The following is a 24,764-nucleotide window of genomic DNA, read 5'->3' as shown; positions in this document are numbered from 1 at the left end:
GGTTCTGGGACCACAGGAGATACATAATAAAACAGGAAGAACTCCATTAATTTCCCTATACAGTGATATCTGCGCTGAGGTAGAGTACTTTGCTTAGAGCTACTGCAGCACCTTAATCCACCTTATTAAATAGTGTATCTGCTTTCCTAGCAAGATCAGCTAACCAGGACATTGTGATGGTCTCCAAGGAATCCCAATAGAAAACTGTGGCAGGCATTCAGGGAATTGTCTGTGTGGAGAATGGTTCTGCCTGCCCTGTTCTCCCACTCCGGGGTAACTTTAGGCCCCATACCTGCCAAACCACCACTCCTCCATCAACAGTAGCAGGGACGTGGACAGAGGTAGAGTGTCTATTGTTTCTGGTGCTATAAAATACCAATTACCCAGGTTCCCGAGCACCAAGGCTATCTCATGTTGATACAATCTCATGCCTCTTTCCACCACCACCCCAAACTCCCTATCTCTTTATATCACTCTTACAGGTTCTTTTTTTATCTCTATTTTATTCCCTTTCCTATATGTTTCCTTCTTCCTCATTTTTCTGCCTCTATTCCTCGTTCTCTTGGTATATCTGATGAAACTAATAAGTCAAAGTCCTCAAAAATGAGTGCCAGTGCCCACCTCCTGCAAACACTGGCACAAATTAAGCAGAGAAAAATCAGGAAACTCTGTATTTTAACCATGAACATTAAACTCCCACCTATACAATACACCTTTAATCTTTTCTTGTTTCATTTTTCCAATAAAACACACACATTTCTCTACAAACTTTTATTTAGAAACAATAGTTACATTAACAGCAACTCATTTTGAAAATTGTCTAGTATTTTAGAAATCACAGATATCTATATATTGTCAAGACAACATTATCAGTAATACTGCAGCAAATTGCCCTGATCTGGGCTTTCTAGGAATGGCCGAAAATGTCCATAGTGTCCAGAATGAAAAAAAGTGGAAGGCCATCTGTTAAAACCTTGTTGTGGATGATTGTGCATCAAAGTTGTGTTTCATCTTTTGTGTCTGGTCCAGCAGTGTTGCAAAGACTATTTTTTCGGCTAGTTGCAGTGTTGGGAACATAGGCTAGAGGATCCGCTCGAATCAAATAGCTGTCAAAAACAATAGAAAGGCAATTATTGAAATAAGTAGGAAATATCATGCTCCTCTAAGGACTCCATTTTGACATATTTTCCAATATCTATTGTTGCTCTTATCTTTCATTGTCCGCTTCTTAGTCCTAATTAAAACAAGATTTGTAATGCAGCTGGTATAGATTTCAGACTAGGTAACTGACGAAAATTCATGTCCTTCAATAATACATTTCCGCCCTTTCTTCTTCTGATCTCTTGATGGCCTAATGTGTGCTGTGCGTGGCATGTGAGCCCTATCGAGTTCTCTAGCGAATATATGAATAAATTATTACATAAGTAAATAAATCTATAAGTAAATTACATCCCTCTCACCTTCTTAAATTCTCCCTCTCTCACAGCCTCAGCTCTCTCGTGTCTTCTTCCAATAGATTATACTATGGAATATTGAGGCTAAGAAGATCATGATACAGTAATAACTCGGGCAGAATATCGAGGAACAACATATAAAAAGGCAAGTGCATATAGAGGAAGCATATATTTACTATTCTTAACTCAACCTCTATGCACCTTAAAGATATATGTTTTGTCCAGGTACATATATGTGGCGTTAGGTATTGGAAATCTATACTTACTTCCTTTTGATAGCTTTTCCTTATTTGTTGTGTCCATCAAGATCCCTACCTTGATATTCTGTGAGCACACCCTTTCAAGTTCATTCTCTGCTTTTCTCATGTTCACTGTCACTCGAATGGACTTACCTTTCCCTTTCTCATGTATAATATTTGTATACTACCTCTATACTATAATTCCATCACACTCATATTAGTTCATTCTTTGCTCTCATGCCCTCTACCTATTCCAACTTACCTTCCTCTCTAGCTCACTCCCTTCTGTCTTATATTCAGACTAAATTTCAAATCCTCTTATATTGCCTCACTCTCATATGTCCCAATTGTCATATCTCCCCTCTCCCTCATATTCTACATATTGACTAAGACCCCATATACTCTGCTCTATAACCTACATTAATTTCACTCATCTCGTATTCAATCATATTATCTAACAATTTATTTCACTTTTCATTTTCTCCATTCTCCATTTTTCCGTATATACTCATTTCATATTCTTAGCTCCTTTCATATTCCCCCTTCTTTCACTTTCTCCCAGTTTCTCTCATTCCCCCACTTTGAATATCTGGGAAGTCCACTTAAATATTGCAAACTGGAGGTCTGATTTAGACTCTTGCAGATGGGTGCTTCATCACAAACGTGATAGTTAACCCACCCACATTATTACCAGTGTATTTGGATATAATGACCTTCTAATAAGATGGAAGGGATCTCTGTCATGTTTGTGATGGACTAACGATTCACCAAGCTCTAAATCAGGCCCTAGAACGGAGAAATTGCAGTTCTTTTAAAATATAGTGGGATCTCATCTTATTTATATAATGATTTACTGCAATTTGCCTGCATTTGTATCACAGTTTGCACGCTGCATTGCCCCCACTGTCTTCACTCCTCAGTCAGTATAATACGTGAACATGCGTTTAGATGAAAATTCGTGTCTACATACTGGTAAATGAGTAATCACCCAAGTAATTATTAGTTATATCATAAACTTACACAACATCATTTAGTTCCAATCTTGTGTCTGGAGAAGGATTTATTAGGATATATGACAGTGTGTTTTGATGATCATTCATTTCATCTGAAAGATAAATAAAAATATAGTGTAATACCACATGCATAAAGAAGCTGTAGGAGTTTGCATTTGTGTACACACATAATGAGAACAACAAGTCAAATTCAGATGTGCAGTAATGGTAGAAGTTCTATAAGAGTCAAGAACAACCCGCTATGCCACATTGGATTCATTCTAAAACACATAAACAAACTATTCAATATTCAAGAAGCAGTTCAGCATCCACCTATCCTGATTACCTTAAACTGCACTTTTACATAACTTTTGTACTGTACTTTTTATAATATGGTGACATCATAAACAATAAAGCTGAAGCCTGAGTGGTTTGCAAAAGTCATTAAAAACTCGAGATGGCAATAACCATATTGCATGTTACCCCTAAAGCTTTAACATGTGTTTATTTTAGAGCATTAGCAGTGAAAGGGTGTTTTGTTTAATCGGTAAAATATTTATTGAAACAGCAAGTGAATGAGTGCACTATACTGTTTCTTTCTGTGAAAAAACTGCGAGAAAAATACTTCATTTTGTAGTTTAGAATGTTGAAATTTAGAAAAAAACATCCTATGCTTTGTAACAAAACCCATTCTATCTTTAGCAGTATGAGATTGCTGAAGCTGTACTATAAAAGTGCAAGTAAAATGCGGCACTGATTGGAATTACAATGTTCAGATTTTGTTTGCCTTTCATGACTAGAATCTTGATTAAACAATGGACAACAGTAAGGCTGTGCAGTGCACTTTGGGGAAGTCATGGTAATGATGAAACCCATATTACTCAGGGACCCATTAAATATTTTCCATAGTTCACTGGCGCCAATGAAATATGGACTTTACACCACTGCATGTTGTGCACTTGAACATGGAATACATATAAACATAAATGCTTGTCCTGCATTGTTCTCTTAACACTAGTTCCTGATTACAATTTGAAAGTTCCAGTTTTTCTTTAGCTTTGATGAAAAGGTTACCAAATTAACCATGTGGCAATGGTGATATGTATGATGCATAACTAGTAACTGTGTAATATGATCCTTGATTGTCATCAAGAGGTTTTGGTAACATCCTAGTCCAAGAGGCCGAAGGCCAAGTGGTTTGTAAGAGTCAATAGAACCATAGATGAATGACTGAACAAATGTATCAATTGAGTTATTTTTAGAGCACAACAGCTACTCAAAGGAGTGTTGCAGCACAATACTCAGACCGATGTATCTGTCTCCTAATAAATTATCGAGGTGCAACTATACGTGTTTTGAGAACCTTCCTAATTGCATTCTCATTGTTGATGGAGTCACAAAAGGTCGGCACTATCGCCGCTTCTGTTTAACATCTATCGCAGACCTTTGATGGGGGCCCTGGCCCGCATGGACTGCCAGGTGTTCAACTATGCCGACGACACGCAAGTAATCCTGCAAATTGATAACAGCCCATGCACGTGTACAAAATATCCTTCGATACGTGGTCAACTGGATGACAGCGAACTCACTTAAGGTTAACCCAGACAAGACAGAGGTTTTAGCTATCACCACAAGAAGCAACCTTTGGACCGACCTCTTTTGGCCTCAGGAGCTGGGAGTCACTCCTATGCCAGCCCCAGTCGTAAAACGCCTGGGCATTTGAATAGGTGACAAACTTACACTGTCCAACCAAGTGTCCTCTGTGGTTGGGACCTGCATAGGCCTGTTGAGACAGCTGAGGAAATTATCACCCCTTCTCTCATTCCCCACAATGCGGATGGTGGTGACCACGCTGATTATGTCCCACCTAGATTATGGCAATGAGCTATATATTGGAATACCGGAAAAGCTGCTAGGAAAGCTGCAAGTTGCAATGAATAATGCAGCCAGGTTGATCTTCAATCTACCCAGACAGGCACGGGCCACTTCTCTATTGCAACAGATTCATTGGCTCCCCGTCAAAGAGCGAGCCAGATTCAAGGGCCTCTGCATCTCCCACAAGGCCCTTCATGGACAGGCCCCAGGATGCATCAAGGAGCGCCTAGGGCGATACGTCCCCCATCGTACCCTCCGGTCATCCGAGGGAGGCGGTTGGCCTGGCCACGGTTCAACAATACGACCCAAGGGCATAGAGCCTTCTCGGGCCTGATCCCACAAATGTGGAACAAGTTACCAGGATACCTCCGGTTAGAAAAAGTCCTCCTTCCCTTTAGGAAAAAACTGAAAACCTTCCTCTTTACAGAGGCTTGGACATAAGGAAGAAATTGATTCTGAGCTAACAATCTGGGGAAGCCATAGCCACTCTCTCTCAGCGCTCAGAGACCTGCAGGTATTAGGCACTCTATAACTCTCAATTAACATTAACATTAACTTAGCTTTATTAGGATGACGTACCATTCTCTGATTGCAAGCACCAAGAAGGAACGACTACCCAACGGTAGAACCTAGTATAGGCATGAAAGATCTAAGCGCCCTGCCTGGTTGGTAGTGAACAACTCTGTCAGAAAGATATTTCATACGCAACTTAGAAAGCAACATGGATCAAGAAAATGGCCTTAAACAATATCAATTTCTTTACTGGCATCCAGTGTAGATCTTTAAGTGAGACACTGAGACCTGTTTCGGAATATCCAAGATATGTCAGGCTATGGTCCTTTTGACAGTTTGTAACTGGCTGATCAGTTTATTGGGTAGGCCAAGATAGAGAACATAGGCATAGTCCAGCCTTAAGGTAATCAAGGTATGGGCCACCATTTTGTGTATCGCTGAAGGAAGATCTAAGCATTTAATGAGAGATTGAAGAAGAGCAACACAGGCCACCAAAGAAAGGATTTGCTGCCGAAAGGCCAGCATGTCGGCAAACATTATGCCCAGATGTCTTGCCACTGCAGCAGGCAATGTAGGGTTGGGGTTAGGTAGCTCATCAGGCCAAAAGTTCTTGAATAAATTTTCTCTGGATTGGTCGAAAAGAAGGATTTCAGTGCGGCCTTTGTAGAATCAATGGTAAGAATCAGCAGTTTGTCTTCCACTTAAGAGAGAACCTGAAACTGAAAGCCACAATACTCAACCAGCGAGGCTAAGGGTGTAATATGTTAAACAAGCGTGAAGACTAGGAAGAAATATGAAACTCTGAATGTTTACTTGAATTATTCCTTGCTCCCAAGAAGTTGCCTTACAAGACTTTCCTAGCCCATTTGTGTTCTACATGTCAATGTTCTTTTATATGTTGTGTGAGGTATGTATGAAAATGTATTAGTCGTGTTACTATCTTTATTGGTGTTGTGAATGTGAGCAGGAAGGATGAGTGTAAATCCTTCTATTTTTGTGCTTACAGGTTACAGGAGGCAGTCAGGTGTTTAATATCTTGACGTGTGAGGTGGAATACCAGGAAGCAAGGTCTGCCTGGTTTCCTAAGGTATATACAGATGTACAATAGAGACTTACCAGAGAGTAGTATTTGTGCTCAGAGTTAATGTGTGTTTCTTTGTTCTTGCAGATGTCAAACTCCCTGCTGTTCCCCTTCCCAATACCCTTTCCCTCACCTGCTCTCCCTTGGCTCTGTGTTTAATTATTCTCAGAGTTGGGGTTAACAGGAGGTGGACCCATTTGTGCATCATTCAGATTCTGAAGAGATTTCGTTTGGGATCCGACAAATCCAACACCTTGCTAACTTTGCCACTGCCAAGCTAGCCAGGCTGATGAGGGGTGTTACCCCTTAACCGGTCCCAGGATGCTTGTTTCCGGTCCAGGGAAGACCTGACTTAGCAGTTTGGGGTGGACTGTTCCCATGAGGCACAGGGTCAAGACTGATTTGCATATGGCTGGGTCTGAAATGGGGTGGCAAAGTGAGGTAAAGAAAAATGATGGATTCAAACCAGTTCTGTGACTGGGGGTGAGTGTCTGAAAAGTTTCAGCGCTCTGCCATCATCTCCTTGCGTTTGCTTTGTTCACCCTAAGTTGGGAGGTTATGCCCAGACATGGATCCCTTGCTCATTTTGCCACTGTATTCAAGCTAGCCTGGCTGATGAGGGGTGTTACCCTGAAACTGGTCCCAGGATGCTTGTTTCCAGTCCAGGGAAGGCATGGAATGGCTGTTTGGGCTGGACTGTTCCCATGAGGCACAGGGTCAATACTGATTTGCATATGGCCGCGTCTGCCCTGGGGTGGCGAAGTGAGCTAAAGAACAATAATGGATTCAACCCAGATCTGTGAGTGAGGGTGAGTGTCTGAAAAGACCTCCAAAGTCCCTTTCCAAAAGCCTTACCATGGCAGTGAGACTGCCATGAAAAAGCTGTGGGAAATGGACATCGTAATCCCTATGGTGGTGCCTGTTTAGGCACTGCCTACATTGAAGGGATTACTTTCCGACTGCCACCCTGATGGGCTCCTTGAGCCTATTGGAGGCGACAGTCTTTCCCCTCGCCCGTTGCAGTCCTACCGCTGGTATTAAAATGAAAGTTGCCCCGGATGTCGGACGGCTTGTCGGTGGCTGTCTGCCCAACATCCTTATGAGGCCCAGAGTGAGGAACCAAGGAGAGCTTAAGCAGAGGTCTGTGGTCCCTTGATGGTGCGTGTCCTATTTGAATGAAATTTGTAAGTCTTTAATATAATTTTTAAATATAGTTGTCTATAACATACTTTTTCAACTCCTTTACATTTAATGATTCTTTTTATTTTATTTTAATCTTTATTTATTGGTGGGTCATTGGCTTTGTGGGGGAGTAAGGTGAGAAGGTTTTTCAAATATTTATTTTAGATGTTTATAAATAATTTATTTGATACAGTTTAAATGATAAATTATTTTATTATATTTTATCATATAAATCATTTAATTGTTTTAAGTAATTGATTACATTATTTTATATATTATGACTTAGGTGATTTAGGCCCTCATTATGATGTAGGTCGGGCCTGACATCCAGGGCAATGATCCAACCGCCGGCTTAGGATAACAATAATTGTAGTGCAGCAGGGTGGAGGGAAGAATGCTCCCTACAGCAGGCTCAAGGAGCCCGTTGGGGAGGCAGTCAGACAGCAATCCCTACAATGGAGGCGGTGCCTGAACAGGCACCGCCGTAGGATTACGATGTCCATTTCCCACGGCTTTTTCATTGTAGTCTCACTGCCATGGGAAGGCTTTCGGAAAGGGACTTTGGAGTTGACTAGCAGGGCCCCCGTCCCCCACTGGCCACTGCTACGTGGTCCGGGGGTTGCATGTGGTGCCCCCCCAAGCATCTGTGCACCATGTGCCAGGCACCACTTGGTGCTTGGCATACAATACGTGGATGTTTGCAAACATGCCTTTCTCTATTGCGGCTTGTGATGCAGCCCTTTTCCAGGCCACATCGCAAGCCACAATAGAAAAGTGCGGGGCATATTTACAAGCCATATCACCACAGGAACTTCGCTTTTAGTTATGTTCCTATTGAGTTATGGGCTTTGCCTTGTTTACAAGGTGGCGTTAAGTCACTTAATGTGGCTTAACGCCGCCTTGTATATAAAATATTGACAAAAAAACAGCACTAATAGTAGAGCCGTGTTCTTTAATATCAATATAAAATACTTCTCTAAATAGCAATATCTTGATGAGAAAATGTAGTCTCATGCAAGTACTTCCGGGGCATGCCCTTTAAAACGCTGTTTCTGCACGCATTGTTTATGTATGCAGAACGAAGGACTGCCGCCGGTTCCAGCTACCCATTCGTTTGATTCCGAGTAAGTCGAAAGGATTGTTCTGGGGACATGCTAGCATATGGTTTAACCTACCATTCAAGTGCTTTACTAGCATTAAAATAGGTGTATGCTTGTGTTACTAAGGTTCGTCATGGATCGCTTTTTCGGCGATTTTAAAAAACCACACTGTGTTTAAGTTTTACTCAGTGTTGTAAGAGCCGCTTTTGTTACGAGACTCATATCGCATATTATGCATAACTTACGAGAACTAAAACTTGTGGTTAGTCAACATTCAATAGTCTACTGGTTATGAAGTAGAGATTAGTGTAAAAACCTCCAAGTTGGTATGCAGTCTATGTAACGGATTAATAAATACTTACCACCAATGGGGCCGTCGATAACAACAGCCCAATACATCCCATGTTATACATCCCATGTCAGATGACGATACTAGTTAAATTTCTCTTTCGAAAGTGACTAAAAACTTTAGATTATGTTATGGCTTATCTAAATTTGAACATGGAGTCATGGGTATAATATTTTTTGGTAAAATAAACTCCAATTCTGTTACAGATTTTTTTCTGAACATTAACAATTTGACCATTTGAAAGTGAGGAGTGCTAATTGAAGAAACCCTCAATTATGGTCCTCTTTGGGAGACCACAGGTAATCAAATAGATATTTATTCAGACCCTGGTAACAAACAAGAATAGCATGAACAAATCAGATCAATTGGTATTTATTATACTTTCAGAAATTTGACTTCCTGCATTACTGATGGTCTAAGGAGCAGCGTGCCCCGTTTCTTGAAATCTGTCCGAAGTGCAGTTTCTAAGAACGATCCAATATAAGTAAGAACTACAAATAACTTATAATCTTAGGAATGTTAATAAAATATCGTTCTCCTATGTTCTTTCTATTGATAAATTGTCACTGACTTTAATCATTGAATGTGTCAGACTGACCAATAGCGAAGTTGCTTAACTACAGGGGTTATCATTGTCATTGTTATAAATAAGTGATGTATAGAGAGAATTATATTTTGACTTATATATATTTTCTCCATAGGGGTCTTTTGTTATACTATCTCATAGTCCTGAAGATGGTCTGAAGGAGTCATACCAAGAAGACCGAAACATCGACTATATCTCCCTAATCGTTGTTCTTAAGAGATATTGTAAGTGACTTTGGTAGTTTGATTTTTGCAACACAGCACTTAATATATATACATTCTCTGGATTGGTTGTTTGTTGACATTTGAAATATAGGTGTCCATAATGAAGTGCCTTGTTTAAATGTCTATATGAGATTGATTTTTCATCATATATCCTTTTGAATATACGATATCCAGTGTTTTTTCATCATTATTGCATATTAACTATTCTTAGAAGCATGATTGGTTAACAGCTTCTTCACAAAATTAAGATTTAAAATCAGTGACGAATGAATTCCCTACTGATCTACAGCTAGAAATAATCAGTGAAGTGAAATCCCTTGTCAGCACATATTACCTGTCAATATTAGTTCTTACCCAAGCCCACAAGGGTATATTGGGTTTCCCACCTCATTGTGTCATCAGCCTTGTATATAAGGCATCCTTTCATGCTATACTTAGCGTGAAAGGGATGGGCAATGGGTGTTGCAGTGGGTGTTCCAATACCAACCTCCATTGATTTAGACGCTGCCCCTTATTTACAAGGGTGGCGTAAATAGGAGGCAGCGCCAAAATTAATACCAGGGAAAACCTGGTCTCAACATGGCAAAATGAGGAGAAATGCTTTATTTCTCCTCGTTTTTGCTTTTTATATGTGTGTTGCATTGTGCAGCACACACAGAAACAGCAAAACACATAAACAATTGTTTATGTGCAGGATGGTGTCCCTCCCTGCACATAAACAATACTTTAAAAACATGACGATTTGCAACTTCTATGTGTACTGGACAATGCAGCAAACATAGAAGTTACACATCACCATTCTGGATAGTTTATGTGCGGTAAGGGACATCTTCCTACACATGAAAATTGCATTTTCATGTTGCAATTTTATTATCAAAATATGTATATTTATTCTATCATTTTAAAAATATTTGATACTTTCTTATATTTGTTGTAATGCAATTTCAATTTCATGTTTATCTATATTTAGTTAGTTGTGATTTTTAAAACATTTATTTCGAATTTGTAATAACACTTTCACTTACCATTGCTCAGGATAGTACTGAATAGTAAATATGACCTCTCTAAATTTCAAAATTTTTCAAAAATTCTTTAGATCATAGTAAAATGATATCTATTTACATTGATGTTTTTTTTTTGTTTGAATAGAGTAACAAAGGTCTATTTATATGTACTTTCTTTTTTCTATTGCTTTGGAATTAGAATCTTAATAGTTTTTTTATCCGAGCAAAAGTTGTATATAATTGTTTGCATCAATGTCTGTAGTGTATTATAGTTTTTGGTAATATATACTTTTTAATTTTGTATTTATTTGTTTTATTTTTATCATATATTTTTGTGACTTAATTTCAAAAGATAATTTAGGGCTAATGTTTTGTTGTTATTGTATACCCTCTGATTGAGTAATAATATTTTAATTGATGCATTTTTTAATAATTCAATAATTTTAGCATATATGTTTATTTTTTAAAATTTTAAAGATGTCGTGTTTCAGTTTGTTTTAATTTATAATATTATTTTTACTTTATTATATATGTTTAAATAATACATGTATTTGTATACATATGTTTGTCATTTTTTAAATTCATTTTACAGTCCTATGTTTTATTCAAATTATGCATATATTTTAAAAGCTAATATATTTTAAGTAATTTAAATTCTATATACTTTCCTGTTTAATGACAATATTTTGGCCCACTATAATTTTTTTGTCAATATTTTTATGCTTGACCTAGTAAGTAAGTAGGTAAAGTAGATATTTATGCTCTTAATATTTTTTGGCAATATTTAGCATTGCGATATTTGTGTTGACGATAATATGTCATAGAAGTGTGTAAATGAAAGGACGAGATCATCCAGTTGCACAATAACTAACACAGATATTTGTTATGAAAAAAATACTGCATTATAGATTTTATGGTACACTGTAATGATTCTATTTCCGTTTGTGATCATTTTGCAGAATTCAATTAGTGTTTTGTGAAGAAAGTGCAAATATCTTTACATTTAAATACTTTTTTACACTACTTTAATTGTCCTACCGGTCTGGTATGTACATGATTTGTCTGTGCCACAATGTTGCAATGATTGGCTTTATTTTTGCCAAACATCAAATGGCATGAAACTTGATCATGATTTATAATGTACACCTGAAATTCAAGCACATATTACTGTCAAGTTACTTTAATGACAGTGTCTGATCACTGGGTACTTCATTGTACCATGGCAGCCTTTCAGATGGGTGAGTGAAAGAATGTTTATTTTATAGATGTTTTTCAAATCACAAAAGAAAAATGTAATGTTTTCAGTGGACTGCTCCCTTCCTTGCGCAGCTGCGCTTGGTTGCTGCTGCCCCCAAGCTCCCTGCTGCTGGTCCTTCTGACCCTCGGGTCAGTGGTTCGAGCCCTTCCTCCACTCACTGGTGGTCTAGTGGTGGAGTGTCAATGCTCTGCTGCTGGGCTGTCCTCTGTCTCTCTTTTTCTACTTTGTTCTGCCTTTTGATTCCTTTTCAATCTCTTTTGCCTTATTTCCTCATTTTGCTTTTTGCCGCTCCTGCCCCTGCTGCTGCGATCCCCGCAGTCCCACCCCCTTCCTCTGACACTTTCTCGCTCCCATGTTTCCATCCTCCCAGCTGTCCAGCCCCCCGCACACTACTTAATGGCAGCCACTACCCTTTCAGTACCCTGCTCTCTTCCTTGCGCACCTCCGCCTGGTAGCTGCTGCCCCCAGGCTCCCTGACTCTGATCCTTATGACCTTCTGGTCAGTGGTTCAAGGCCCTCCTCCATCCGCATGCACCCACCTGGTGCCTCATTCCTGGTGGTCTAGTGGTAGGGCATCAGTGCTCTGCTGCTGGGCTTCCTTATGTCTTATTTTTCTGCTTTTGTTCTGCCTTTCCTGTTATTTTAATTCCTTTTCTGTCCCTTTTGCATTTTTGCCTTTTTTCCTCCTTTAGCTTTTTGCCACTCTTGCCCCTTCGATCAACCGCAGTCCTGCTCCCTCCAGTGACACTTACCAGCTCCCCACGTTCCTCCTCCTAGCTGTCCAGCCCCCCCACATTATTTAAAGGTGGCCGCTGGGCCGAAAGCACCAACGGCAAGCCCAACTGTGTCCGTCTGCGCCTGCATCGCGCCCAGCGACATGAACCCTGGTCCTCCGTATGACGCTAGCACCCTTCTCACCATCAACAAGGGATGCCATGCTACCTGCCACCTCACATCACTGCAGGACAACCAGGAGCCTTTCTCCTGCTGAAACTGCAGCTACACCTTCACCCACCCCCACACTCCAGCTTCTCTTGCCAGCCAGCTGACCAACAATGCACCTGAACGGCTCAGCTGCATCTTCCTCAAAACGCACTCCCTCCACAAACGTGCCACAGAAATCTGGGACCTTCTCGACTCCTTCTCTCTCGATATCACCTTCCTCATGGATACCTGGACTAACCACAGGTCTGGCCTGGACATCACCACCATCATCCCATTCAACTACAAGATGATCCACAAGATCTGCACCCACCGACCATAAGCAGGCAATGTCTTCCTCCACAGGAACACCCTCTGCTTGACCACCCACTCGGACGACCCAACGACAGTCATGGAACACCTCCACTTCCAGATCCAGATCAACCCCAAAACCACCCTAGTCTACAGGCCTCTCGGCCCCTGCCGGCCCTTCACTGACACCATCATCTACTTCATTGTACCTCAGGCGCTCGCATCCACTGATTACATCCTTCTCGGCGACCTCAACTTTCACCTGGACAACCACAGTGACCAGACCACAGCATCCCTTCTGAAGAGCCTTGTTAACATCAGACTCAAGCAGCTAGTCACCCCTCCAACCCACGCAGTGGGACATATGCTTGAACTTGTCTTCTCTGCCAGTGAAAATATCATTTACAGCCACACCACCAAACTCCTCTGGACCGACCACCACTGTGTGTACTTTGCCTTCACCACACCCACCGTACACCCACCACCGCCCTCACCGCCCCGCCCCCTGTTGTAGCTGGACTAAGGTTACTGAAGAACAACTCACTGCCTTTCTCAGTACTACCATACTGCCGATATCAACCAGTGCTAACACCTCAGCATGCAACCTCCACAGATGGATCTCCAACTGCGTAGACACCCTGGCACCCCTCAAGCAGGCACCCAGCAAGCAACACTCCAAGAAAGCCAGCTGATTAACCACCATCCTCCATGAGTCCAGACAAACCTGTAGACGACTCGAGAAGAAATGGAGGAACAACAAAACCCTGGAAAGCCCTGCAACCTTCAAAACTGCCATCGCCACACACCACCTCCTCCTCGAAACCACAAAGATAATGGCTCTCCAAGACAGAATCAACTCCAACACACACAACAGCAAAGAACTCTTCCCCATCATCAAGGAATTTGCCAGGGCCAACACGAGACCACAGACGGATCAACCTCCCAAGACCTCTGCAACAATCTCGGCACCTTCTTCCACCACGAGATCAGGCAGATCTACCACAGTGTTGACACCCAAGACCCTCCTACCACACCTGACACCGCACCCAACCACGCCGCACCCCTACAGATCCTGCTCACCTGGTCTCCGCTCACCACAGAGGACACGCTCAAGACCATGAAAAGCATCCACTCCAAAGCCACTACAGACTGGACCCTTGCCCGTTCCGCATCTTCCATAGAGCTGCCACATCCATTGCCCCCAAGCTTCACTGCACCATGAACTCCATCGAAACCAGCACCTTCCCCGATAACTGGAAACACAACGAGATCAACCCCCTGCTGAGGAAGCCAACTGCCGACCCAACAGACCTCAAGAACGACATCTGTTACCACTTCAACCAGGGCAAAATCGCAGCCCCCATCCTTCTGGATGGCGCGGCTGCCTTCGATACAGTTGCCCACTGCACCCTAATCACGAGACATCACAAGACTTCACGAAACCTGCATCCACAACAAGGCCCTGGACTGGATCCACTCCTTTCTCACTGGTCGAACACAGAGAGTCAGGCTACCTCTGTTCCTCTCAGAACCCAGAGAGATTAGCTGCGGAGTGCCTTAGGGCTCCTCCCTAAGCCCCACCCTCTTCAACGTCTACGTTGTCCCCCTAGCAGCCATCGTCAGGAATCAAAAACTCAACATAGCGACCTGCACCGACAACACCCGGCTGATCCTTTCCCTCTCCAATGAACCCACAGCTGCCAGAATCAACTTCCACGGCGGGATGAAGGCTGTTGCCACCTAGATGAAAAACAGGTGCCTCAAACACAACTTGGACAAGACAGAAGTACTTATCTTGGGAATCACCCCCTCAGCTTGGGATGACACCTGGTGGGCCGCCGCATTGGAAACCCCTCCCCACCCCATGGACTATGCACGAAACCTCAGCATCATACTGGACTTCTTGCTCATGATGAACCGCCAGATCAATGCCATATTCTTATCATGCTTCCACACACTCCGTCTGCTTTGAAAAACATTCAGATGGATCCTCCCCAAATCCAGAAAGACGGTTACCCATGCACACATCAGCAGCAGACTCGACTACGGCAATGGGGAACGTACATGACAACGCGGTCAAAACACTGCGCTGCCATTACCACGCATATTTTACAGCGCAAGTCGTTACCACGACTTGCGCTGGAGGGCGCTCTAGACTAAAGAATAGTAGATTTACTATTCCAACACCTTCCCTACTGTACGTAGGCTGGAGTTGGAATAGTAAATCTTACTATTCCTAAGTCCAGCACCCTACAGAGCAAGTCGTGGTAACGACTTGCGTTGTAAAAGATGCGTTGTGATGTACCGCGATCTAAAAGATCGCGTTGTAACATCATACAACCACGGCAATGCACTCTATGCCTGTGTCACCCAGATAATCCTCAGGAAACTACAGAATGTTCAAAGTGCCGCAGCCAAACTGGTCCTCAATACCCCCACTGCAGCCACATCACTGAACACCTTTCAGAACAAAAGATTAACTTTCAAGCTCCTCACACATGCCTACAAATCACTCCATGATGCAGGACCTGCATATCTGAATCAGCACCTGTCATTCCACGTACCCGCCAGGTACCTCGGCTCCACCCAACTGGCCCTAGCCACAGTCCCACGTATCCGCAAGACTAGTGCCGGATGAATATCCATCCCCCAACTCACTGCCAAGACCTGGAACATCCTGCCTCTCCACCTCAGGAAATCCCAGTAGCTGACCCAATTCAGGAAGGAGCTCAAGTCCTGGCTCTTCGACTGAAACCTAGTGCCCAGATTATTCAGCAGCCCCGCCTCCCCCTTCAGCGCCCTGAGACCCTCACAGGTGAGTAGCAGCGCTTTATAAACCCCTGATTGATACATTCATTCATTGATCGATGCGGGAAACTGGTGCAAACCACCTTTCTGCCAGTTTTCTGCAGCACTAGGACTAGTTTTCTTAGGACTATTTTTGTAAGGGAACAGCACTGCCGTTCTATGGTTTCTGCTTACACGAGTCTGGACTGTTCGATGATGGCAGGAAAACAGAACTGTAAGAAATCCATGTGTAAAGGACGAAATCTGGGATTTGATGAGCTGTATCCTGAAAGACATTAGGGCCTATATTTACTAATTCCGCCACACAAGGCTCTATTTTGAACTGCGCCTGTGAGCCTTTTTAATGGTAAGAAAATCTACGCAATGCTTTGCATCCCTTTTGCTCCAAGCGAGTGTGCGTGCAATGTAATCCACCCCCTTTGCTTTCATGTGTTATGAGGAAATGTGATGCGTTTAACTTTATTTACCAAGTGGCTGACAATATAGGCGTTTTCTAGTAGTGAGGTGATCTTTGAAAAAAGAGAAATATTTCAGAAGGAAGGGCAATTGCTGTGAAATATAGGTTTCGAAATCACTGGTCAATCTTAAATAAATACCTCTTTTCAGCAGTATATTATAGTATATATACATATGTACAACATTCAATATTACGAATTGCTATTTTTAAATGTGGAACAGGCCATAACTCACATGAGGGGAAGCCTTGAGTGGGTCCTCTTGTCCCTCACCTCCGTAGTCGTAAAGAAAAGCGAACATATCACTTGATGTGCATGTGCCTGTATGATTTATACTATTAAGTTTCTTTTCATTTCTTCAGTATTTATAAACATGGTGCATGATTTATAAACTTTTTAGCAGTCACAGGCCCTTTCGTTCACTAAATCAGAAGGTTTGCAACCGTTAAAAAGCTATTTTATTTATATCTAATTGCATCTACTGATGCCAAAAAGTGTTTCAGCATAGGTAAATGGGAGTGTAAATAGATTATATATACATATATATATAAATGCTTTTTTTGACTCTTTTACCGTTGGACGGGGTCCTCTCTGTATCCCTTCCTCTTTTCGAAAGTTGAAAAACGTTTGATGGAGAGTAGGCCGTGTTCTATGGGACCACTGCCAACTCTTACAGATTTACTTTTTTTTAAAAGAACATTTTGCAGACTCATTTCCTTTAACGGGCTGTATATTTTTGTTTTGTTTTTTATTTCAACACTACCACAGCCATGTTACTCTGCTGCCCCTGGCAGGACATCATCCCTGTGATTGTAGCTATTCTCAGGGTTCATAAATTGTGACCTGCCTAACAAATACTAATTAGGCACATTGGGCCAGATGCATCAAAGGGTTTTGCCCATTCTCTGTCTATGGGGAAATGTGTTCATTCATATGGCCCATTGTCCTGCGACTCCCCCGTGATTCAGTATTTTGTGAACTGACTACCTATACATGAGTCAGGTCGCAAAATGACACCGTTCGGAAAAGAAGATTACATTTGAAAAAAGCGGATGCACAATTTGTGAACACTTTTGGCCAATGTAATCTTGGTACATCAGAACCATGGTAAATTAAAAAGATTCAGGGCAGAATCTCATTACATAGGGTCACAGTGTAAAACAGTGAATATATATGGCATATGATCTAGGTACAGAAAATCCAGGAGATGCAGTTATACAATGGAAGAAACATGGAATTTGATCTGTGTACTGCAGTGATAAAGACAAGGGGCCATATGTAGGAAGCCTAATTGCGCTCGCAAATGCAGAAATTTGCAGAATTTCAGCATTTGCGATCGCAATTAGGGCTGTGTGCTATGCAGCACACACAAACCCACATGCAATTTGCCATTCCTTATTTTGCTATTGCATTTAAGGAATTGCAAATTGCGATTCCTCAAATGCAATGTAGGAAGCACCCAAGTTGTTCAAATTTTGGCTTAAGGAATCGCAAAATACCACCAACTTCAGGTTGGTGGTATTTTGCGATTTCTTTGAAAAATGCACTTTTTTTGCATTTTTCAAAGTGCCATGTGAGTCACATACATGCCCTTGGGACATGAATGTGGGCCACATGTGCACACATGTTAATTTCAGAGGTGCAAAAGGGTGTCCTATTGACACCCTTACAACCCTGAAATTGCATTCTCAAATTGAGAATGTCTTCCCATTCATTCCTATGGGCCTTCTAGCCCATATAAATGAATGAGAAGGTATTCCTTATTTGCGAATCTCAATTTGCATTCGCAATTAAGGAATAAGTGGGATTCCCAAAAAAGTTTGCTAATCCTACCTACATTGCGTTTTGCGATTCTCTAATTGCGATTTTTAGGGAATCACAAAACGCAAATTACCTACATATGGCCCAAGAGCCTTTAATTGTACACTTGCTCAGAATAGTATGTTTTATGAGGACGATGTATATCCAGAGGGGCATAGACAACTTTAAAGGGAATATGGGAGAAAGGTCATCAAGTATACTCTCATACCCAAACAAGACCAGCAGCAAACCAACATATCACCAATACAATAGAAAATGAACACAGCAGCATATTACTACTACTTAACTCTAAAACGTCACAACATCACACAATGTAATGTCACAGAAAAACACAATTGAACAGTACCTCACCAGAAAAATGTGTCATAAAAATACTACCTGACAGCATAGAAGTGTAATCTAGCGCCCTGCATTATTTTCTTAATGAAAAATGCATCCTAGTCTCCAAAATGGGACAATGACATGTCTTGCGATAAGAAAATAGCACTAAATGCGACAAGATACAAACGGCAGTATACAGCAGCAACTTGCTTGCTCTTAGTTCGGTGTTCCTGTGCTCCTGAGGTGGATTTGTTTTTACAAATTACTGTTAACGAGTTATGCTGATGCAATTTGTGTAATTTTGCATCACAACAATATTACGTAATTACCGAAATGACTTTGATTACCCTGGCGTAATAAAAATTTCACCCATGCCTATGAAACAAAGCAGTGCAAGAGCATAACAGTACAGCAAAATAACAACTAAACTCCAAAAGCACACAACATATTCTGAGGAAGATCACAACCCAATACAATGACACAAAATGCAAGCACCAAAACGGAACAAAACAGCAGGACACAGCAGAATATCACAGAACATCACAAGAGCACAGCAATACCAATACAAGAACACTACTTAACAACAATCCAAACCAGAACAGATTACAACAAAACAAAGCTATAAAGTAACAGAACAAAACACACGGATGTATGTCATTAACTTGCATATTAATACCACGCGTGCCTAATACAACGCGGGTATTATTACACGATGTCAATGACAACAACATGCCATTACATCGCAAAATGTAACCACGAGTATGCCTTTACCGCGCATGCCATTACAACGCAAAGGCATGTGTGGTAAAGCTATACTTGTGGTTAAAGTTTGCAAGGTAAGTGACAACCCTACCCCTACACAACCCTCCCCCGACCCCCAGTCCTCTCCCTACAATAACACTACACTACCCTGCATGACCCCCCAACACTACCCTAAAACACTACACCTCAATACTACCCTAAACCCTAAAACACTACACTACAACACTACCATAAATCCTAAAACACTACACTACCCTAAAGCCTAAAACACTACACAACACAAACACTACAACACTACCCTAAACCACTACACTACACAAACACTACAACACTACCCTAAACCCTAAAACACTACGACACTACAACACTACCCACACTACTCCCACCCCTACACTACCCTAAACCCTAAAACACTATGACACTACCCTACCCTGAACCACTACCCACACTACTCCCACCCCTACACTACCCTAAATCCTAAAACACTACGACACTACAACACTACCCACACTACTCCCACCCCTACACTACCCCTAACCCGAAAACACTACAACACTACCCTACCCTAAACCACTACCCACACTACTCCCACCCCTACACTACCCTAAACCCTAAAACACTATGACACTACAACACTACTCACACTACTCCCAATCCTACACTACTCCTAACCCTAAAACACTACGACACTACCCTACCCTAAACCACTACCCACACTACTCCCACCCCTACACTACCCTAAACCCTAAAACACTACGACACTACAACACCACCCACACTACTCCCACCCCTACACTACCCTAAACCCTAAAGCACTACGACACTACACCACTACCCACACTACTCCCACCACTACACTACCCCTAACCCTAAAACACTACAACACTACCCAACCCGAAAAACCACTACCCACACTACTCCCACCCCTACACTACCCTAAACCCTAAAACACTATGACACTACAACACTACCCACACTACTCCCACCCCTACACTACCCTGAACCCTAAAACACTACAACACTACTCACACTAATCCCATCCCTACACTACCCTAAATCCTAAAACACTACGACACTACAACACTACCCACAATACTCCCATCCCTACACTACCCCTAACCCTAAAACACTATGACTTTACCCTACCCTAAACCACTACCCACACTGCTCCCACCCCTACACTACCCTAAGCCCTAAAACACCACAACGCTACAACACTACTCACACTACTCCCACCCCTACACTACCTCTAACCCTAAAGCACTACGACACTACCCTAAACCACTACCCACATTACTCCCACCCCTACACTACCCCTAACCCTTAAACACTACGACACTACCCTAAACCACTACCACCACCCCAAGCATAATCAGCCTTTCCTCTTTCCTCGTGGTTCCAGCGTCGCCGTCTCTGCTCCCGGGTCCTGCTTCCTGGTTCCAGGGGCGGTGCATGTCGTTGTGAGGAAACAGCCTCAGTTTCCTCACAAGACGTGGATAGCCATTACAGCGCATGCGTGTAAAGTTGTAAAAGCGCTTGCGATGTAATGATATGGGTAGCTTTTACTACGTGTTGTAACATCGCATGCGTTGTGACGCATGCGATGTAATGGCAACACGTAGTAAAAGTTGTGTTGTAATGGCTGTTCCCCAAACACACAACATATCGAAAAGACAACACACCAAAATATATAAATCAAACAACAACACTGCAACAAGACAGCATACATAAGTGCTAAAGAGCAACACATGGTCACTAAATAAACCAAAGATAATAAACAAATGCTTCATTTACAACTTGATTAAATTAGCGAGATGGCAAATACATAAAAGCATACATTCCCGATACTTCACTAATTCCTTATTAAATGTTGCATCTTGAATATTGTGATAGAGATCTATGACAAGAGAATGTCTTCTTATAACGAGAATATTCAGAACTGTCTTTAATAACATAAATTTACTTTGAAATGCATGATTAATTTTTACAGTTTACTTTACCCATTTCAAAAACTTGAATGCCGTAAAAACATACCATATCCAGTTGTGGAAAGGCCTAAGTGTTTCATTCTGTTTTTGACAAGCTCTGCTAGCTCTTGCCTCTCCGATCTCCTGCACACATTCATTCGCTGCTGGCTTATCCGTTCTGCTGTTTTACTAAGGTGCTTTGGCATCTTCCTACTAAGTCGTCGTGCCCACTGCATGCTCTTCCTCCTCAGTAGCGGGTGGTCCGATTGGTCACTGGAGGTTGAGTTCCGATGATTGTTTCGACAGCCAGGCTGTTCTTTGGTTTCTTTGGTATCTTCCCATTCATCTACACTGATAGAAATTTGAGACTAGAAATAAAAAATGAAGTAATTAGTGATTAAGGATTGTACTTGCTATATATGCTACGGAATGTGAATATATCTATACACATTCTCTATGTTCATGACGCCAAACACCAAATAGTAGCCTCATGGAATCTGCAAGTGAACTATCATTTATAAGTGACTGGAATATGTCCAGCAAGAACATTAAAAGAAATGCCCTTGCCTTTCATCACCGCTCTGAGTATCAACCATGACAGAATATGAAAAGGATAAAAACTTCTGAATACAACAGAAACTGAACTGCCATCTCATGATTCAGCCATACCAAGGATCCACCCATACTTGTATTCATCAGCCTTCACCTATCCCACCCAGAGGTATGGTAACACTGTAGGAGACCTCCTCAGAACACAGGGCACTACACCATCTCAGTCTTCATGATGAATTTTGAGTAGGGTCCAACAGTTGACTCGTGGTACTCACTACTTTAAAATTTCTATGTGCCTGTCTCTGTAGCTATATTGTTGGGGTAGCCCAACAGAATAAAGGTGCCTTAACATCTCTCTAGGCCTATCTGATCACTCTCGCCATTCACTAAACCCAGATGTACAATGGCCTGAACACATATAATCTCTTTATGCATAATGAGTGACAACAGCATAAAATGTCAGTTGGAGAGGAAGGAAGAGAACGTATAATGACCTATGGGAGAAGGCATGAAGGAAAGTCATAGAAAAAATAAATAGATCCTTTCAAGAAGCATGAAAGCAAGCAGAATGTGATCTGGAGGAAGCATAGTATTTTATTTTGGTGGAAGAGAATATGCGTATTTGAAAGGAAGCTCCAGACTCAGTAGTAAGAGCTAGCACTTTATTCATCTGTCAGCTCCAGTGCCTCGCAGCAACTGTCAACAGAACCCCAGGTAGAACGCACACCAATGGGTCCATTATGATTGCGGGCATATCGCCACCGCACATATGGCGGTGGCGATACGCCCACCAAAAACCTCGGCCTTCTCTGAATTCTCCCCGCCACATTACAATGGCAGGGGGGAGCCCGGCGGACGGAAAACCATCCGCCGGTTTTCTGCCCGGTCGAGTAGTCGACCGGGCAGAAAAGCTGCTGAAATGGTGGCGGTGTCTGGGAGACACCGCCATCCTTATTAGCATTATGGCGGTTTTCGCCATTGGGGGGCCCGCTATCTAGGGGGTGGGGGGGTCCACAGGGGGGAAACATGGCAGGCACCGCGCGGTGCATGCCATGTTGTGCATGAAACTGCACAACATGCCTTCTTGGCAATGTCAAGCATGCAGGATGCGCCCTGCCAGTGTGGCGGGCACCTCCTAATACCACCAACGGGACCCCGGCACCGATGGCGGGCGGTCCCATTCCCTGAGAGGATGGCGGGCAGACAAAGTCCACCCGCCATCCTAATGACCCCCCATCTTCCATGCAGGGAACTCTCAGAACATACAAATCCCCTCTATCGCGAGCCATCCCCGGCCCAGCACATATCCCGGCACACCCCTCCTCCTTCACAAAAAGAAATATTAAAAATAATATTATGAAGAGGAATTAACATAATGGAAAACAACATGAATTAAAGGAGACACAGAAAGGAAACACAAAATACATGTACATAGGTTTGTAGAACTCAATACAAGATTCTAGTTAATACATGGCATGATCCTTAAACTTCACTGGACTCAATCTAACTCTACTAAAAACCTTCTTATTGGAACACCGGTTTTTAAACTCAGAGTCAGTTTTTGGATTTGGATTCTGGCACCACTGAGACAAAACATTTGTATTACTTGAAACCATTTTCTAACACTACTATCTGCTCTTTCACTTCTTTCACATGAATAGGTGCAGAAACAAACCCTTGAGGACAAAAGCAGGTCTCTTGAGTCTCACCCAGTCTCCAATCTGAATTGCAAAGGCTCTGTGTCGATCATCCACAATACTATATTTCTTCTGTACCAAAGGTCTTACTTCCACCACCGCTGCCATTTTTACAGAATCAACGGTTTTGCTGGATATCCATTCTGTGTTTAATTAAGATCCTGCAATCATACCTCTCAGTAATGTAAAAGGGGAGAGGTTTTTCTCATGGCCTATAACGTATCAATGACTTCCTTCCAATGGAACCCATTGATAACTGAAAACTGTAATTTGTTTTTTGATTACCTGGTTCACTCGCTTGACCAAACCATTACCGTGGGGATGGTATAAAGAAGTTAAAATGTGCTTTATGCTGATTTTCCCAACAACTTTTTATTTCTCTAGATCCAAGTTGTGCGCCATTATCAGTCACTAATTCTTCAGGGAATCCTTCTCTCATGAATACTTCCCTGAAGACTTTAATGACCCCATGAGAATTTATGTTTCTACAAATTATACTTTGGGCCATTTAGTCAAGTAGTCTATCAAAACTAAAGCATACATGGGTATGCTACCTTTAACTCTAAAGGGTCCAGACACATCAAATGCCACTTTACAACATGGTCTATTTTTATTTATAACAGGGTTGACAGGGGAGAGTCATGTCAAAAGTGATTTATCACTAAGGACACACATGTAACATTCACAGACATATTGTTCAATAGCTTTGTCCACCACAGGCCACCATAAATACTTTCTTACACTACGCTCTATAGTGTGAATCCCAAGAAGACCTTAATGGGCAAAATCCACAACTCTTCTGCTCAGACATTTCAGGACGACCAACTGTCCACCCCATCTGGCAATACGCTGGGTTGCACTTCCACCCCCTTTTGTGGTGAAAAAATTCACCAACGGTTTGTAATTTGTCCTTAAAATAAATTAATACATACACAAAATGTTCTTAAAATGTTGTACTACCCCACCAGAAAGCCAACGCTTCTTTCTCTATTGTTGAATATGTGATTTCAGCTCCCCTTATAGTTCTGGAAGTGAAAGCAATGGTTTCCTAATACCAATTGCCCATTATTTGCATAAGCACTGCACTGAGCCCTACATTACTGGCATCGGTGGAGATGACATAAAAGTCATTCATGTCAAAAGGTTTAAGAGGGCGAACTCGCACAATCTCCTTGATAAACTCAAACTTCATCTCACATTCTTCGTTCCACACATATCTCACTTTTTTTAGGAGCTTGCGCAAGCACAGATTTGTTTGAGAAGTTGTCAACAAATTTGGCATAGTACTCCA

The 24,764-nt window shown here is 42.0% G+C and overlaps 1 protein-coding gene across 1 annotated transcript in view; it reads right to left on the bottom strand.

Moving 5' to 3' along the window:
- Window positions 1-771: 771 nt before the first annotated feature.
- KCNT2 (potassium sodium-activated channel subfamily T member 2) overlaps window positions 772-24,764 on the bottom strand; it is a 1,660,679-nt gene continuing 1,636,686 nt past the window's right edge. The window contains exons 29-31 of the mRNA XM_078650345.1: window positions 21,292-21,592; window positions 2,714-2,798; window positions 772-1,106 (exon numbers count right to left, since the gene is read on the bottom strand). Of these exons, the coding sequence (XP_078506471.1) occupies window positions 995-1,106; window positions 2,714-2,798; window positions 21,292-21,592 (498 nt within the window). The 3' untranslated portion in view covers window positions 772-994. The remainder of the gene's footprint in view (window positions 1,107-2,713; window positions 2,799-21,291; window positions 21,593-24,764) is intronic.

Source organism: Lissotriton helveticus, chromosome 1_1 (genome assembly GCF_964261635.1).
Source record: "Lissotriton helveticus chromosome 1_1, aLisHel1.1, whole genome shotgun sequence".
NCBI classification, from domain to species: Eukaryota; Metazoa; Chordata; class Amphibia; order Caudata; family Salamandridae; genus Lissotriton; species Lissotriton helveticus.
The sequence above is the reverse complement of the archived record's forward strand: the minus strand, read 5'-3'. Positions and strand labels throughout refer to the sequence as shown.